The sequence below is a fragment of the Pteronotus mesoamericanus genome, unplaced genomic scaffold, assembly GCF_021234165.1.
Source record: "Pteronotus mesoamericanus isolate MK-2021 breed Mesoamerican mustached bat unplaced genomic scaffold, CSHL_Meso_final scaffold_232, whole genome shotgun sequence".
NCBI classification, from domain to species: domain Eukaryota; kingdom Metazoa; phylum Chordata; class Mammalia; order Chiroptera; family Mormoopidae; genus Pteronotus; species Pteronotus mesoamericanus.
The window spans coordinates 25,274,033-25,293,964 of NW_026555311.1; the positions used below are offsets into that span (position 1 = coordinate 25,274,033).

Sequence of the window (19,932 nt, forward strand, 5' to 3'; positions counted from 1 at the left end):
GTATTTCAAAGAGGGAAAATCTGGGCAAGTTTGCTTTTTTTTTTTTTTAAGGACTGGGGCGGAGCACAGGAAGTTCCTGTGCTCGCACAGTCACGTATCACTTAACATCGCCACAGTCGGCCGCATTTTTGGTGGTGCGGGGTTCGAGCCAGTTTGGCAGGCTCAGGCAGTGACAAGGTAGCACGACGGAAAAAACGATGCTGTTAACCTGGCATTTTTTCCTTGCAAGACCAGAAGAAGTGACAAAATCGAGTTCCTGGAAAATAGAACACAGTTCGACCTTAGGAGTTCAACTTCACTGAACATTTTATTAGGGATAGTCAGGCATTCAGAAACGCTTTTTCTGAATCTTTTTATTATTCGAACATTAAAAATATTCAAGCGAAAGCCATTAATTAGGTGCGTTGCAATCCTTTTAGGCAAAGTGAACGGAGTATCTGAGTCTCTGAGTCCATTACAAAAGGTACCTGTGTTGGGAAATAAGGTGTAAGAATTCACCATGGCGTATTGCTTGCCAAGAAAAAACACAGTGAAAACCATGCTGCGGGGCGGTTATCAAGTGTAAGTATTTTTATTCGGGTACGCATTGCCTTGGGGTGGGCAGTGTCTTTGGTAAAATAAAAATACTGTACACTCTTATGTTCCCTGAGAGATAGATACGAGATTGTATGAGACATTTTTGGGTGTCTGGATCCTGTTTTTTTGTTTTTAGGCAACTGCTATTACAGAAATTCGTAAATTATCTTACTTCATCTTTCCAACAAAAGGACACTTTGAAATGAGAAAGCTGAGGTTCAAAAAAATGGTTCGAGGAAAGACATAGTCGTGTAGTAAAGTGACAGGGTTAGAAGTCTCCTTACTCTAAAGCAACACTTTCTATTATTGCCCACCACTTTAAAATACCTCTGTAGAGAGTGCAAATTTATCTAAAAATGCCTTGGGGTCAGGTATATCTTAACAGGAGCTCTTAGCTGCTACAAAGGGTCAGTTTTTCATCTTGTATACTTTGGCAGGCAATGCCGATCTGCAAAACAAGTGCCTTCTCTATCCTTCTCATAAGAAAGTGGTTTATATCATACTATTTAGAAGAGCAACTGAATTAAGAGGAAAAGAATGGTAGTAGCATTCTTTGGAGTTCATTTGCTAAGGCAACTCCTCACCTTGGGCTTTTTGTTTTATTATTTTTAGAAGGTTATTAAAAAAACACTAAGCACTTACAAATAGCATAGAAGCATTTGAAAGGAAAATAAAAATGTTATTTCTCATATCCCCATTCCCACCTGAAACCCCAGTCCCACTCAGGGGTAAAATGTTTTATATATTTTTATAAAATTTGTCTATTATACAAGAGGCACATACACATAGACATATGAGGTCTGTTCGGAAAAAGTACAACCATTGTTAATATGACGAGAATGGTTTGCGCAACATCGATGTAACCTGGTGGCCAAGGAGAGAGGACTGGACTGCACACGCTTGAACAATGACAGCTGCACTGTACTAGTCAGTGTGGCTGTCACATTCAAAATGACCGAGTAGAACAATGAACCTGCATCCAATTTTGCGTCAAGCTTGAACATTCCTACACGGAAACTATTCAGCTGATTCAGAAGGCTGCAGCTACGGGCAACTGGTGATTGGCAGCTTCATCAGGACAACACACTTGCTCATGCATCACATTTCATGCAGAGATTTTTTTGTGAAACATCAAATCACCCAGATGACTCAGCCCCCCTGTAGTCCAGATTATTGCCCTGTGACTTATGGCTTTTCCAAAAACTAAAATCACCTTTGAAAGGGAAGAGATTCCAGAGCCCTAGCTGGTGTGGCTCAATGGACTGAATGCCAGCCTACAAACCAAAGGGTCGCCAGTTCGATTTCCAGCCAGGGCACATGCCTGGGTTGTGGGCCAGGCCCCCAGTAGGGGGCTCATGAGAAACTACACATTGATGTTTCTCTCCTTCCTTGCACCTCCCTCTAAAAATAAATAAATAAATAAATAAAAATTAAAAAAAAAAAAGAAAAAGAAAGGGAAGAGGTTTCAGACCATCAATGAGATTCAGGAAAATACGACAGGGCAGCTGATGGTAAATGAGAGAGCTGTGTGAGGCCCCAAGGTGCCTACTTTCAAGGGGACTGAGGCATCATTGTCCTATGCACAATGCTCCTAGTATCTTGTATCTTCAATAAATGTCCCTATTTTTCATAATATGGTGGGATACCTTCTGGACAGACCTTATGTACACACACACACACACACACACACACACACGGTTTTACACTTGTTTGTTATACTGAATTTTGCTCCCTATTCAACTACATCTTGTAAAGCCTAGTGACTGAAAGCACAGATTCTAAAGTTAGACTTTTCTTGTTCTAATTCCAACTCAAGACCAACAGCCTTGTGATCTTGGGCAAGTTGTTCTCTGTTCTTGCTTCCTAATCTGTTAAATGAGGACAATAACTGCACATGCCTACTGAACAGGGTTACTGTGATAATTAAATGGGTGCATATGTGTAAACTGATTTAAACAATGCCTAGCATATAATAAGTGCTAGATAAATATTAGCTGTTTTATCGCTCATCTTTCCAAATCAACTGATAAGGATAAACCTTATTCTTTCATTACATGTATGTATTACAATTTGTTAACCAAGCTCTTTGATAGACACTAAAGACATTTTTTGGGGGGTTTTCTGGAAAAACACTGCCTCAGTGAGCACCTTGTAAATATTTTAGTGCACTTGTTCAGGCACATTGCTAATAATTGTAGACTTCAAGTCATTCCTTAAAGTTAGATGGTAAAGTAGCAAAGAAGCTGGAGGCAGAAAACAAAAGGTTGGCATGTGCATGCAACCCTCATTTCCCTTGCTCACAGCAGAGCAGGTCTTTCCCCTTCTTCATGCAGAGGGACTCATAGTGACTGTAGGTGAGAAACGTCTCACTGCTTGTAGCTGATGTTTTAAATTTCCTAATTAGGAGACCTCAAACAATTCATTTAAAATACACAGTGATTATTTTAACTATTATAGTTTGGTATTTCATCTCCTTCAGTTTTCTAAGGATTCTCTTGGTACTAGTGCTTCTAAATAAATATACCTAAGCTAAGTACCAGCTCTGGTTCTTCATAACTCATGAGTTTCAATTTCCTTGTCTACTTACATAGTGGCTGTAAAGCTTAAAATAAGATCACACACTCAAAGTCTTAGTGTATGCCAAGCACGCTGCTCAGTGCATGCTTATTCCCTTTGTTCATTCTTCCCTATTGTGGCCATATTTTTGATCAGCCATAAAAGACTACGTCATTTTAAAAGACGTGGAGAGATTGGATTGAGTTCATGGAGGCTGTACTGTGAACAAATGTTCCTGTCATTGTAGCTTATGGTAATTTTTCAATGTATTATTACATTAGTTAATGTAAGGCTCCTTCTCCTGGCTAGATTAGCAATTTTAGAAAACCCTGAATACCCCCACACCTATAAACCAAAATGTACAGTGGAAAACAGCACTTGAGAATTAGATGTCTTCTGTATATCCCGTAATAGATGTTTAATAAGTATTTGTTGAGTGAATGAATGAATTTTCACTCCAGACAGCAACCTTGGGATCTCGCAGTGCTTACAGAGACTTGGTACACGAACATAGCCAAGATCAAGTTCCCCTACTTGCAAGAAATTACATTTGGTGGTCCTGTACACCTCAAAAAGTGTAAAACCACTAAGGATGGTCTGCTGCCTTCTGCAGAAGGTATGTTCAGTAAGAAGTGCTTTAATAAATTGCAAATTTTATGCCTTTTGCTCATTATCAGGTAAATGTTTAAATATGTTAATTCTCATTTAGTATTTAAGAATATGAATTTTGCTATGTAATAATTATTCAGTTTTGTCTAAATTATACCTTGTGAAAAGTATCTGTTGGATTGCTTCATGTATTTTATTTTTTAGACATCAAACTTGAAAGGAAATGTGAAATGAAGCGCCTGAATAACCTGAAATGTCAGGAAAATGCAGCTGAGGAAATTCAATTTGCCCTAAAGGAAAAGCAAGGTGGTATGAGAAGACCTCTTCCACCCAAGTGACAGTCGCTTCATAATCGAACCTGTGCTCTGTGCTTTCTGCGCCTGGAGGGGATGAAGGGCTGCAGCCTGGCACTGTGAGGTTCCCAGCAGGCATGTGGACGCCCGCTGGTGGAGGAGCCAGCTCCGGGGGCTGAGCGGGCAGCTCTGACAGGACTTCGGGTCCCAGCCACCCACCTGTTCCATTGTATCACAAGCAACAGCACAGTAAGTCGGTGAAAAATGCATCTGGATGGAGTCATTGGTGCTGTTCATTTTGATTTTTGTGAAACTGCACAAAGAAAAGAGAAAATTCCTTCTCAGAGACATTATTTTGAAGAACATTTAAAATTTGCATCTCTGAGATCCTAAGGAGGCACCAAGACGGAGAGAGAGAAATTCTTTTTTTTAAATTATATTTTATTGGTTATCTTATTACAGTTGTCTTGATTTTTCCCCCTTTTCCACCCTCCACTCAGTGCCCCCACTCCCTCCAGCAACCCCCACACCATTGTTCATGCCCATGGGTCATAAGTTCTTTGGCTACTCCCTTTCCTATACTGTACTTTACATCCCCATGGCTATACTGTGACTACCTACTTGTACTTCTTAATCCCCTCATTTTTTTCACCCATTCCCCACACGTCCTCCCATCTGACAACCATCAAAATGCTCTGTGTATCCATGATTCTGTCTCTGTTCTTGTTTGCTTAGTTTGTTTTTAGAATCAATTGTAGATAGATATGTATTTATTGCTATTTTATTGTTCATAGTTTTGATTTTCTTTTTTTTTCTTAAATAAGTCCCTTTAACATTTCATATCATAATGGTTTGGTGATGATGAACTCCTTTAGTTTTGTTTCTTGTCTTGGAAGCTCTTTTTCTCCCTTCGATTGTAAATGAAGTCTTTACCGGATAGAGCAATCATGGCTATAGGTCCCTGCTTTTCATGATTTGAATATTTCTTGCCAATCCCTTCTAGCCTGCAAAGTTTCCTTTGAGAAATCAGCTGACAGTCTTATGGGAACTCCCCTGTAGGCAACCAACCTCTTTTCTTTTGCTGCTTTTTAGATTCTCTCTTTATCTTTAACCCTTGGCATTTTAATTATGATGTGTCTTTGGAAAGTGGGCCTCTTTGGATTCCTCTTGTTTGGGACTCTCTGTGCTTCCTGGACTTGCCTGTCTATTTCCTTCACTAAATTAGGGAAGTTTCCTTTCATTATTTTTTCAAATAGACTTCCAGTTTCTTGCTTTTTCTCTTCTCTTCTGACACCTCTCTGTTGTGAATGTTGGAACACTTGAAGTTGTCCCAGAGGCTGCTTATGCTACCCACATTTTGTTGGGGGGGTGGTCCTTTTTTCTTCTTGTTCTGACTGCTTGATTTTTGCTTCCCATGTTCCAAACCATTTTTTTTTAAAATTTTCTGGTTCTTCCACTCTACTATTGTTTCTCTGAAAATGATTCTTTATTTCACTTAGTGTATCCTTTGTTTCTGACTAGATCTTTTTTATGCTGTAGAGGTCCCTACTAGGTTCCTTGAGCATCCTTATAACCAGTATTTTGAAATCTGCATCTGATAGATTGCTTATCTCCATTTTGTTTAGCTCTTTTTCTGGTGTTTTGATCTGTTCTTTCATTTGGGCCATGTTTCTTTGTCTCCTCATTTTGGCAACCTCCATGTGTTTGTTTCTATGTATTAGGTAGAACTGCTAGTATTTGGTAGAATATCCTAATGTAGTAGGTGTCCTGTGGGGTTCAGTGGCACAGCTTCCCCTGTCACCCAAGCTGTGTACTCAAGGTGCACCCTTTTTGTGGGCTGAGCACACCTTCCTCTTGCAGTTGAGCCTCGATTGCTATTGGCAGGTCAATGGGAGGGATTTACCCAGGCCAGTTGGCTACAAGGATTGGCTGTGACCACTGATCCCCAGCCTTCGCCTTTTGTGGAGGGTCAGCTGTGCGAGGGCAGGGTGTTGGTGCTCCAGTGTGGTCTGTAGCCGTCCACTGGGTGTGCAGGCTCTGGGGTTTCCCCGATGGTGCAGGCCAGTGTCAGCCCCAACTTGTGTTCTGCTCAGGGCCACCCTGCATGAGCTATAAAGCAATCTGAGGTGGCTGCTACTTGTCCTGGGCTTGGATATTCCCAGGTGAAGCCAAGCTGTGAATCTAGGCTGGCTGGTGCTAGTGCCAGGCCTAGGGTCATTTAGCAAGATTTACAGGGACTGGGGGCTCACAGAGGCTGGCTGTTGCTTGTTTGAGAGGATTTAGGAAGTTGTGATGTGTGAGCCAAGACCAATAATTCATATGGAAAAGTCACTGTTAACAGCTTGTGTGGGCCTATTAGTTGGAGGGGACAGCTTTGTGGATCTGTGGGGAGAGGGTTCAGAAAAGGGACTGTGGCCTCTGCCCACCTTTCTGTTTAGAAGGAAGCTGACCCCAGCTCTTTTCTGATGCCAGACTCTTCACCCCTTCCCTGTATATGCCACTGGTGCCTTTCAAGCTGATACCCTGGTGCTGGGGCTCAGAGGAACTGAATCAGAGCAAGTCCATGTGTGGGTTCTTTAAGAGGAACTGGTTGGGACTCCAAAAGTTTCTTCTACTCACTCAACTCCCACTGGTTTTTGCAGCCAGAAGTTGTGGAGACTTATTTTCCTGGCACTAGAACCCTGGGCTGTGGGCTTGTTGTGGGGCTGGTCCTCTTCGCTCCTGAGATATTCCTCCCAGTTTTTATCTACCATACAAGGATGTGGGACCAGCTCTTCCCATGTCTCCATCGCTCTTACTCGTCTGGATAGATGAGGTTTCTTTTATTCTGTAGTTGTCGGACTTCCATTCAACTTGATTTCTGATGGTTTTGAGTTATGGTTGTTCTATAGTTTAGTTGTAATTTTGATATGATGGTGCGAGGAAGCGAGCTGTGTTTACTTATGTCTCCATCTTGACTAAAAGTCATTTAAAGTATACTGAGAAATTCTTTTAAAAATGATTAAATTGTGAAAACTTTTGTTTGGTTAAGAAAAATTGTAGATTTCTCTTTAGTAGCTCCTCATTTCCTAATTTTCAGTGAAATGTCATTTTTATTCTCATGTAGTACTCTAAAGTAGCAAGTTTTACTTGCTACTTTATATTTTGTTTATATTTTGTTCTCTTAAAAAATTGTCTTTTTCCTTCTGCCTAGTTTCATATTGTGTCTCTGGGATGCCCTGGAGCATGTGGAACACACGTATGTATGTGAAAGTGACATTAAAAATAACAAAAACCTTATTAGGAGGAAAACTCTTATTTGTACAGAGTATCTGGAGAATGAGGAATGATTAACTAGAAAGCATTGAATTTGCATAAACCAATTTCCCTATAATTTGAATTCAGTAAAGCACAGTTGAATATGAAAGTTATATTTAAGTACAATTTAGTGTTAGATGATTCAGTAGGTGTCTTGAGTGTTTCTGGTATCTTAACCTCATTATGAAAAGCATTGTGGCAAAAGTTTAAAAGTACGTATTTTAGGCCTGGCTGCCTGGTTTCTTATTTATCACTTCAGGCACTGCCCTAATGCCTAACTCATGTAGGCACTCAATAAACATCTACTGATTGTTGATTGAACATTTTCTTATGGTCAAAGCTTCAAAATCAAATTACTCATGGGAGTGGTATGTATGTGTAGTGACGATGGAGGAAAGAATAGAAACATATCTTCTGTATGGGAAAGTCAACAGATTACGCCTATAAAGGAAAAACCAAGAAGTATCAATATGTAAGTGTTGCTAAAAGACACAGAGGTAAATAATAAAATAGGTGAAAGATGAAATTGGTTGCCTCTGTAGGAGTGAAAATGAGTGGCAGGGGTACATAGAACTACTGTTTTTAAAAACAAATTGTGTGATGACATTCAAGACATAAATATCCTCTTGAGACAGAACAGGAAAAAAGAGACGGCCTGAGTTCAGGTGAAGTTCAGGAGGCGAGACTGAAGACATTTCTTTCACTTTCTCGTCTGACTCAGACTCCTTGACTTTTGTTCTGTATATTTGGACATTTCCTACTCTGGGTGGTCTTCTGCATGAAGACATAGTGAGGCATTGTTCAATCCTTTGTGATTTTTAGGAGAGTGGCTCCTAGGAGATCTGGTAAGGCCCGCAACACTTTCGATCCCCCACAATTCTAGTAGAAGAAATCCCGAGAGTGCCGCACATCCCATCCGTAAGTAGAGATGACTAACGTTAGAGGAGGGCGTTCTATGTGCCAGGAACTGCACTGTGCTAGTGCTTCCCAACATTTTTCATGTCCTGGTACATGTAGAAAAGTGTAATATCCATACGGCACACTGCAGTAAGAGAGGAATGAGGGTGCTCAAGGCCAGAGGTGACTGGGGTGGGGCTCTGACCATCCCAAAGGCTGAGGGCTCGCCATCACTCAGGCACAGCACAACATTATGCCACAAGGTTGGGAAGCCCTGCATTGCACACCTGGGATCTCTTATCCCATTAAGCCTCTTATTTACAAAAAAGGGAAGTGAGACTCATAGGTTAAGAAACTTGCTTTAGGTCGCATAAGCAGAACTTGGTGCCAGACTGAGGTTTTTCTTAAGCTAAAGCCCACATTCTTTGCACCTACAGGATGCTTTCTTCTATAGGTCCTTCAAACATTTTTTTTTTTTTGGCCCTGCATACCACTCACCGGATAATTTCTGGTTGGCAATTTGTTTAGTTACAGTTCATTTAAATAAGAATTACTTAGTTCTGGTAATCTGTCACCAGTGCTTGGAGTCCTAGCAGTGCTAGGATCTAAAGACAAACAATAGACCCAGTCCTATTCATTGTTTAATGATAAATCTTTATGTTTCCAGTTTTCAACGTTACATTATTGCCTCTGTGAATGTACTTATACAAGTCTCTTTTAAGTACATTGTGTAGGAATTTCAATTCAGACTCTAGGCCTAGAATACTCTAGGTCTGTGTCATAGGTTATGTACTTCAGTTCCATAAAATAATGCCAAATTGCTCTCCAAAGTGGCTGTACCAATGTATGCTTCTTCCAGTGGTTCATGAATATATTGGAAATTTGCCTTTTTGTTTGTTCATTCTTTCTGGGCTGCCCAGAATCTAATCTAATTTCTGTGGTTTTGTGAGCTGAACAGCTATATTTTTGCTTTGCCTGATCCTCAAAGCCTGGGCCCAAGTATGTGGTCAGAGTATGCCAGGTGGCTGCTTCGTCCTGGGACTTTGACTCTGGAGTGAGAGAGACAGAGGGCCAAGCTGGTTGGGAATTCATTTCAGTGATAATGGCCATGGCACCCAGACCCAGTGGCAGGGATGGAAGTAACATTAACAGTGGTGTCTGGTGCATCGTAATAGAGCCTTCCCATGATGAGATTTTAGCTGACTCCGGGTTTCCTGGAGTCCCTGAGCCTACCTGTTTTCTGAACCTTATTCTCTAGGCTTTTTATTCTTACAGTTCATACTGTGAGCTCTTCAATAGCCTTCCAGTGACTTCCAATTCTCCTACTGGAATTGAGTGCATTGTGCTCTTTTTGTACTGTTGATCACAATACTTGGGAGCTATGAAATCGATTCTGTGGGTCTGACTAACATTTTAAAAATGAAATGATATGAAATGGAAGTATCAGAATTCGTTGACCATTGTAAGGTAAGGATTGTTTCATGAAACATACACATATATAAACATACACATATACAAGCACACGTGTGCCAGGTTGCTAGGTAAAATGCTTTTCTTATTTTAGGCTGTGATTCAGGCATTTGCACAGTGGTGACACAGTGTTTAAGAGCATGGGCTCTGCAGTTAGACTGCTCGCATTCCAGTCCCACTTGCCAGCCACGTAACCTTGGGCAAGCTACTTTAGCTCTGCACCTTGCCTTCCTCATTTGTAACATGATGATATGTGGAAACTGCTAATTTCCTACCAAAATTCTTTTCCCTTCCTTTTATAGCTACAGTGTTTGTCCTAGTCAGTTCATGCTGCTATAAAAGAATACCAAACACTGGATGGCTTAAACAACAAACATTTATTTCTTATAGTTCTGGAGACTGGACGTCCAAGATCAGGGTCAGGTTGTTGGTGAGGGCCCTCTTCCTGGTTTAAGGACCATGGCCTTCTTGCTGTGTTCTCACATGGCAAAGAGAGAGATCATCTCTCTTATATCTCTTTTTATAAGGGCACTAACCCTATTCATGAGAGCTCTACCCTCATGACCCAAATGCCCCCCAAAGCCTCACACCTCAAAATGCCATCACATTGGGGACTGGGACGTTAACATGAATTTGGGGGGGGGGCACAAATATTCAGTCCATAGTAGGATTGTAGCTGAGCACATGGCTGGGCATCCACATTCGCTACTTGACTTATAATTAAGTGTGGCTAAGTTCTTGCCAATGGAATGTGTGGCAGTGATGCGCACCACTTTCAAATCTGAACCTTGTAAGGTGTTGTGTATACCTCCTCCATGGCCTTTTATCAGTGGGTGAAACCCTGATGTGATGGGCATCCAGCTTAACCACATGAACACTGATAATGTAGACCATGTAGACAGTGATGGTGGAGCAATAAGATGGAAGGGGCCTGGGTCCTTGAGTGGCTATGTGGAGTTTCCCAACCTGAACTACTCACATCAAGACTGTTGATTATGAAAAAAATGTGTTTGTTTTCTAAGCCACTCCATTTTGGGATCTCTTTATTACATTAATTTCATCTTTTTTTCAAAAAAATCCTCACCCAAAGTTATGTTTATTGGTTTGAGAGAGAGAGAGAGAGAGAGAGAGAGAGACATCAATGTGAGAGAGGAACATCAATTGGTTTCCTTTTGTACCCATCCCAAGTGGGGATTGAAACTGCAGCCTTTTGGTGTATAGGCTGATGCTCCAACGAATTGAGCCACTTGGCCAGAGCATTAATTTCATTTTTACCCTAACTAATACATTAACTCATAGGGCTGTTGAGACTTATTCCAACAATTCCTGGTGTATAAGAAATATATAATACCTCTTAACAGTGTTTTTCAAAGCAAGAACCCTGGTTGGAGGAAGGTGGTCTAAAGGTAGAAATTTTCAGTTCTCTAGTAGTAAGTCCTAGGGATGTGATGTACAACACGATGACTGTAGTTAACACTGTTGTGTGACGTCTAGGAAAGCTGTTAATAGAGAAAATCCTAAAAGTTCTCATCACAAAGAGAAAATATTTGTCCTTTTTTTTCTTTTCCTATTATTGTGTCTATATGAGATGAACAGATGTTAGCTGAACCTACCATAATTATTTCACAATATATATACATCAAATCATCATGCTGTACACCTTAAACTTATATAGCAATATATGTCAGTTATTTTTCAATAAAAGTGGAAAAAAAAGAACATTTTTTAAAACTTTGACAAGTGAAATGAGGGATGAGTTTAGTTCAGTGATTCTCTATGATTTTGCCTCCCCCTTGAGGACATTTGGCAGCCTGGAAATGTTCTTGGTTATCTTAATTGTGGGGTATCATACAGGCATCTATGGGATGCTACTAAAAATGTGACAGTATACAGGACAGCCCCCACAACAAAGAGTTTTTCAGCTCCCAACATCAATAGTGCCAAGACTGAGAAACCCTAGTTTAACTGATAGATTTAATCTACTCAGGACACATGTTAAAACAGAAAGTTGGGTCAAGTTGCATGGCTGAGAATCATAAAGTAGGGTATTTTCCCCAAAGAAATGCAGACTATTTTTACCATAACAGGAGGAGAATGAGTGCTTGGTAGCAATTAATAGATTTCTCCATTACCCTTTTAGCTACTCATGTTCAAGCACACCTTCTCTTCTTATATATAAATCCACTCACTAATTCCTCAAAATCATATCGAATTACTAACTACATCAGGTCCAAGTCCAGGATTTCAAGGCTATACCTAGTCCTTGTCTTTATCCTGGATCTTGCAACCAAGGTTAAATAATTTGCAATCATTCCTAATGCAATTGATATACAATGATGGAAAGAGAACAGGATAGATATATACAGTGAAAAGGTTGGGCTCTTCTAATCTTGCGGATGTTCTTGGGCCACAGAGCTGGTGATTTATCCCTTGATTTTCAGAGGTAGAGAGGGGTTGCTGTATCTACCCACACTTCACTGAGCCATCAATCCACCATTATGAAGTGCAACAAGAAATCCAATTACGATTTCTTTTTTGTTTAATTTGGGAGACAGAGGGGTGGGAACAAGACAGTAGAAGTGTTGACAAGTAGGTTTAGAGATGTTTTCCTTGTTCCTCATCATGGATATAATCTAAGAAAAGAAGCTAGTGACCTTGGCTTACTTTATTTGTAATTGTTGGCATACTCTATTATTCTCAGTTGATCCCCAAAGAAGGAAAATGTTGCCAAGGTGCCAGGGGTTTCAGACTTTCTTTTGGAATTTTCTACTGACAGGTTCTTACCCTTCATTCATGTGCTTCTTTCAGTCTCAGTCCCTCTTGTCTTGGAATCATCTACCTCCACCCTAAAGAATCGTGTTTCCATTTGAAACTTTCACAGCGTTGGAATGTAGGTATAATCTCCTTCATGGACTTCAACTGCAGGTGCCATTTCTTTTCTGCATTAAATCAACTCTCTGTCAAAGCAGCTTCTCTCAAGTGTGGAAGCAGAGTCCCTTGCTCATTATTTTAGTGATTGCTCACCATCTAGGTATGTCCTGTTGGCATGTAGTCTACTGCTCTCATCAAGTATGTACAGCAGGTAAGATAAAGCATAACCCAGACCCAGCAAATGACCAGTCATTTCCTGGCTGCATTACTTGCACCACCTCCTTTCCTGCAAGGCTCAGACATTCCCAGGAGACTGACCATCAGATCCTAGCTCTGTAGTTTAACAATATTGGAATCACTTCACAAAAGTAGTGGAAATAGCTCACATAATTTTCTTCAAGACAAGAGGAGGGTTATTTCCTAACAGTGGTCTCCTCTGATCATGGAATCGTATGACAAGCATATATTCATATTTTTTTTCTGTCATGACTATTTTAATATTTGAAAGACATTTCTAAGTTTTACTAACAAAAGGCTTTGAAAAAAATCTAAAATTGAAAGCAGGAGCAAAGGAAAACTTGGTTGTTTATTTTTGATACTTACATTGTTACTTTTTTTGGGTTAGATGCAGATGTTAATAACAATAACCAACACTGTAGTTAATATTTATTGATCACTTCAAATATCCCAGGCATAGTAACTATAAAAGGCCAGATCAAAAAGCTATAAGTTTGTACCAGGTGTGTGAGCTCAACAGCACCCTTTATTTTGATTAATTTTGGCATAGCAGTTGAGGGTAGAGGAAAGAAAACGCCTCTGACCCTCTCTGGCAATGGCTTTAGGGTTTAACTTCTGATGGAAGTTAATTAAGGAAGGGATAAATGGCTAGTATATTGAATGGCACCTATATTTCAGCATCTGGTAAAGCACATAAATTAAAAGTTTAAGTAGGTGAACAATAGTGACCAGGATGTGATATTTAGTTTGAGTAGCAAGAATAGTAATTCATTATTATTATTTGTTATTATTCATGAGTGAAACTCATAAACTTTTATTATTTAATTTAGTGTTCGCCTATATTGGGTTAGCCAAAAAGTTCATTTAGATTTTTCCACACGATGGCTCTAGTAGCTTAGTTGTCTTGAACGTCACTTGAAACAATTTTGTTAGATTGTATGGTGACAGCTGTCATATCAGTGTGCATTAAAAAAATCTTTTCAAAATTGGTGAATTTTTGTGTAGCTATTTAAATATTAAAGATAGAAGAAAATATGCAACATCTTCAGCATTTCAAGAAAGGTAAAAATGTGACTGAAATGCAAAAGAAAGATTTGTGCAGTGTATGGAGAAGGTGCTGTGATGGATCGAACATGTTAAAAGTGGTTTGCGAAGTTTCATGATGGAAATTTCTCAATGGACCATACTCCACAGTCGGGTAGACCAGTTGAAGTTGATAGCGATCAAACTGAGACATTAATTAAAAACAATCTTATACCATGCAAGAGATAGCCAACATACTCAAAATATCCAAATCAATAAAGTTATTGGTAAAAATGAAAAAATGTGTCTTTCCTTTTTTAAAATATATTTTATTGATTATCTTATTTCAGTTGTCCCAATTTTTCTTCCTTTGCCCCCCTCCATCTGGTTACCACGCATTTCCTCAAGCAATCTCCCTCCTCAGTTCACATCCATAGGTCATGCATAAGATTCTTTGGCTGCTCCATCTCCTATACTGTTCTTAACATCCTCCAGTCTATTTTGTATCTACCTATTTGTACTACTTAATCCCTGCACTTTCCCCCCCATTCTTCCCCTTCCCAACTGATAACCCTCCTAATGATCTCCATATCTCTGATTCTGTTTTGATTGTTTGCTCAGTTTGTTAGATTCAATTGTTAATAGTTGTGAATTCATTGCCATTTTAATGTTAAGGGTTCTGATCTTTTTCTTAAATAAGTCCCTTTAACATTTTATATAATAATGGCTTGGGGATTATGAACTCCTTTAGCTTTACCTTGCTTGGGAAGCACTTTACCTGCTCTTCAATTCTAAATGATAGCTTTGCTGGATAGAGTAATCTCGGTTGTAGGTCCTTGCTTTTCATCACTTTGAATACTTCTTGCCAGCCCCTTCTAGCTTGCAAGGTTTCTTTTGAGAAAGCCACTAACAAATCTTATGGGAACTCCTTTGTAGGTAACTAACTTCTTTTCTCCTACTGCTTTTAAGATTCTTTATCTTTAACCTTTGGCAATTTAAGTATGATGTGTCTTGGTGTGGTCTCTTTGTGTCCATATTGTTTGGGAGACTCTGTGCTTCCTAGACTTGTATGTATATTTCCTCCACCAACTTAGGGAAGTTTTCTTTCATTATTTTTTCAAATAAGTTTTCAATTTCTTGCTCTTTCTCTTCTTCAGGCACCTCTATGATTTGAATGTTGGTACATTTGAAGATGTCCCAGAGGCTCTTAGCCTATCCTTGTTTTTTTGGATTCTTTTTTTTTTTCTTGCTGTTCTGATTGAATTACTTTTTCTTCTTTCTGTTTCAAATCATTGATTTGATTCTCAGCTTCATCCATCCACTCTGCTGTTGTTGGTTCCCTGTAAATTTTTCTCTATTTCACTTAGTGTAACCTTCATTTCTACCTGGGTCTTTTTTATGCTGTTGAAATTCCCAATGGGTTCCTTGAGCATCATAATAACGAGTGTTTTGAACTCGGCATCTGGTAGATTGCTCATCTCCATTTCATTTAGTTCTTTTTCTGGATTTTTGATCTGTTCTTTTACTTTGGCCATATTTCTTTGTCTCCTCATTTTGACAGCCTCCCTGTGTTTGTGTTTGTGTATTAGGTAGAGCTGCTTTGACTCCCTGGCCTATTAATAGTGTGTCCTATTGCAGAAAAGTGTGCTGGCAAGTTGGAGGCAGCAGAGCCTTAGGTAATCACCAGCATAGGCAAACCCATGTCCCTGCTCTGTGTCTGTGTGGGGGACAGCTCAGAGAAGGGAAAATGCCACTGTCTGTCCTCAGGAGTTTAGTTCAGGAGGAAGCTGTTTCCCAGCACTTGCCCTGATGCCAGACACTTCAATTTCTCCCCGTATGCCACTGGTGCCCTTCCAGCTGTTGCCCTGTGCCAAAGCCCAGAGGGTGTGAGTTTGCATAAGTCCTAAATCCATTGCAGACTCTTTAAGAGGAGACTCTTGAGAATCCTGCAGTTCCTGCCACCATCCAAACCCCGACTAGTTTTTACAGCCAGACATTATTGGAGACTTATCTGGTGCTGGAACCCTGGGTTGGGTGGTCTAGTTTGGGGCTAAGATCCCTTGCTCCCAAGGTATCCCTCCCAGTTTTTATTCATCTCACGTGGATGTGGGGCCTGCCATTCTGCATCTCCATGTCTCCATGTTTCTGTCCCTCTTACCCATCTGGATGAATGTGGATTCTTTAATTTCTTGGTTGTGCAACTTCCATACCCCTCAATTTTCTGACAATTCTGAGTGATATTTGTTTTGTAGTCTATTTGTAACTTTTGCCGTCATTGTGCAAGGAAGCGAGCTGTTTTACCTACACCTCTATCTTGACCGGAAGTTCAAAATGAAGTCTGTGTCTCTTACTTTTTGGAAAAAACCATATGGACTTTTTTGCCAACCCAGTAGTGTGGACTTTGGTGTTGGCTCCCATCATGGTATCTTGTCTACCTTGTCATTTACTAGCTTAGCCCAAGGTAAGTAGTTTAACCTCTTTAAGCCTCCCCGCTCATGGGTAAATGACAGTAATAATGGTACCTGAATAATAGGATTGTTGAGAGGATTAAATGAGATACATGAAGGGGAGGAAAGGAAATCTCTTTCCTCTATCCATTTTGGGTTCTCTCCCTGGGGCCCTGTAAATTAGGCTAAGAGACAGATTAATAGGAGAAAAACAAGTTTATTAACAGGGGTATCGCAGGCACACGTGGGAGTGCTCAGAGGTGATTAATACATGAAGTAGTTAGAACTTGGGTTTATATAACATCTTAACAACAACAACAACAAAACATTTTTAGAGAAGTAACAAGACAAAGGAAAGGGAGTTTGAGTTTCTAGGGGTGGCAAATTGTGAGAAGACAAGTATAATGGTAGATAAGGTGTAGTCTTAGCAGTTTGTTTTGTAGATTCCTTTGGTACAATATGAATCTAGACATGGGCTCAATGATTAATTTCTGCCCTTCATGGCAGAGAGGGGAGGGGAGACACCTTTACAAATTTATGTCCTGCTTTTAAGCAAAAAAAAAAAAAAAAAAAAAAGCAGGAGGACAGCTTCTTAAATTGCCTTCTGCTTGAAATAATCTGTATGCTAAAGTACCAAGGGACCTATCACGAAACATGGTACATAAGAAGAACTCAGTTGCGGTTACTGTTATTATAGAAAATCAGTATCAATAATTTGCTCTAATAGCTGACAAATCCCATTAATCTCATTTATTTTAAATTGTAGATTTTCTTCTAATTCTAGGCTTTAAACAGATTATGAGAATTTATGGTTATAATCTTAATAACATCTGGTCTGCTGAGCTGAGACCAAAAAAGATTGCTGGGTAAAGGACCACAAATACTATTATAAATAGCATGCCACCTGAGCAAGGTAAACAGGCTTTTCCAGTTGGTTTTGATGACATGGTGCTTCATTTTCCTGTCCATTTATTTTACCCTGAAGGTGGAGCGGGTGCTGTTTCAGGCTAAATATTTTGGAAGCCCACATGCCACCCTTCTCTATGTCCTGACTTGGCTGTCAGTCCTTCTCATACCCTTGCATTCCATTTCTGCAGGTGTCTCTTACCTGGACGCTTTGGAATTTATTAGGCTACCTTAAAAAACATGGGAACAGAGACAATGATTGAACCATCTCAACAGTCTGGCTCCTCATTGAGTCATCAGGTTGCTACCAATATTTAAGGAGCTGCTCGAAGTAACCACAAATTCCTCTATCTTTACTCCTTTTCCTTCTAAAAATATTGTAAATTTTTAAATGATTATATAATTGTTATAAAATAATAGGTTATAAAAATAGTAATACATAGCCATTTCAAAGATACTAGATCATACAAAAAATATAAAGAAGAGCCCTGACCAGTGTGGCTCAGTTGGTTGGGCATTGTCCCGCAAAGTGAAAGGTCACCAGTTCGATTCCCGGTTGGGGCACACACGTAGGTTGCAGGTTCAGTCCACTGTTGGGGTGCATAAGAGTGGCAACATACCCATGTTTCTCTCTTGCATTGATGTTTCTCTTTCTCTTTCTCCCTCCTTTCCCCTCTCTCTATAAAATAAATTAATTAAAAAATATATAAAAAGAAGAAATAAAATCATTCATGGTCCTACATACAGATGAAATCACTAGGAATGTGTTTCAGTGTTTCTATTTAGTCTCTGTGTTTATTATTTTAATATGTCTAGGATTCTGTCTATACCATCTGATCTTGATTTTACTTGTGCTTAACCTTATAACATAAACATTTCTCTTTGTTAAAATGTTCACATTTTAAATGGCTCCATAATATGTCATTGTATGGCTGAACACATTTACTTAAATCAATCGCACTTCAGACATTTATGTTGTTCCCAGTTTTCTGCTTTTATAAATAATATTGCTACTATAAATAAAAATGTACTGATAAGTAATAATGCCTTTATATGTAGGAACATCTGCCCCAAATAAATAATACATTTTTGCTGTTTACTTATTAAGACAGCTTCTAGGGCTTATTGTGACAAAGGTTATTAATACATATTGCCAGGTTTTTCCAGAAATGGTATGTGAATTTTCAATCTTACCTGCAGTATGTGAGACTGTGTCTTTCAGTCAACTCTTGTCAATAAGGGATATTCACCTTAAATTCTTTTTCTTACTGATAGGCAACACAGATTTTAATATACTTTAAAAATTATTAATGATGTTGATTCCCATGCCTGTTACTGATTTAGTGAATTTTCTTTTCAATTACTGGTCTCTGTTTTTACTGTGAAGTAATAGTGTTTTTATTTTTGAAGTTTCATTTTTTAAAAACATAGAATTAGGCTTTTTATCTTGTGTTATATCTGAGTAAACAGTCTACTTTCTTACTACCCATTTCTTTAAACTTGTTTCAGATTGATCTCTTGAGAGTTTATCTAAACTCTTTCAGAGCCTATAGGATTTTTTATGTCCTTCAAGCTTTTAGAAGTTTCCCCTTTTGGTAATTTTCATCTAGAGAACAGTTCCACAGTCGTGTGTAATTACCTTTCTTTTTGGTGATTGCCCTTCAGCATTTACATTCCCAGACTGAAGAGCATAGTGTTTTTGGTTGGTTTCCCTGAAGACTGTCTTTCACATGTAGTAGTTCCTGTGATTTGTAGAACTGAATCTCAAAATTGAGGTGCATATATGTTGGACATATACAGATGGCTTATAAATTTATGAGCACGTAAGATAAAATTAAAGATGAGGGATTAGGTGGGTTTTTTCTTCATCTTTATGCCAAATAGTGTTTCATCCCTGAGCTGTGCCCACGTGGTTGTCAGTCTTTCAGCGTGATCATGCTATAGACTGCTTTCCAATGCTTCCACTTCAGTGTGCTCCAGGGAAGTGAGAACAGGCTGAGAATTAGACTGGGATTTAAATATTGACGTTAAAATTTGCTGGCTTACTAACCTTGGACAAATCACATAGCCTCAGTAGGCCTTTGCTTCTGTATCTGTGAAGGGGAGAATGATGGCACTTACCTCTTAGAATGGATAGGATTAAATGGCATGTCACGACCCACCTCACTAGCTTGGGGTAGAGGTTTGGTCATACCTTTTAAAATTTTGTAATTGTTGAATTTCTACAAGCCAATAAGTTTAGAATCCCCTATTTAAAATACCCTTTACAAATTAAGCAAGAACCCCGGGGACTTACTCTTCCCAAGGAATCTCCTTCCCAAACCCACATGGAGAAAAACTTGGAAAAGCCTGACCAGTCCTTGGTAGACCCTAGTTTCAGCTCTATTGTTTTTATGGGGATCTTTTGGTCCCACCAAGTTCAGCGGGCCCTCACCCGCTGCTCCCTTCTCAGCCAGATCTGGCCTTTCACGGTTACTTCGCTTCGGGACACCATACACTTGGTCATTGTGTCCTCCATCACCCTATGACAGCTGTACCAGGGTGGCTGGATCCAAAAAAACTTGTTACCTGTCCAGGTATCCCTTTCATGGTGCTTATCAGATGTTGGTATCTTTTCCTGACAGTGGATATCAGTTGGAATCATCTTAATTCAGTTAAGAAATTCTGATAACCATATACGTCAAAAGGGCAGCCACAAAGGTCATCTTTCCCTCCAGGAGGCTCCTTCAGTGCAACATGCAAATGCTGGC

General features: G+C 39.5%; 1 protein-coding gene across 1 annotated transcript; it reads left to right on the forward strand.

The window, feature by feature from the left end:
• The first annotated feature begins 499 nt into the window (after positions 1-499).
• Positions 500-4,079, forward strand: CUNH4orf36 (chromosome unknown C4orf36 homolog). Its single transcript, XM_054591557.1, has 3 exons — positions 500-561; positions 3,594-3,748; positions 3,946-4,079. Exons 1-3 carry the CDS (start codon positions 500-502, stop codon positions 4,077-4,079), a joined length of 351 nt encoding a protein of 116 aa, XP_054447532.1.
• Positions 4,080-19,932: the final 15,853 nt, after the last annotated feature.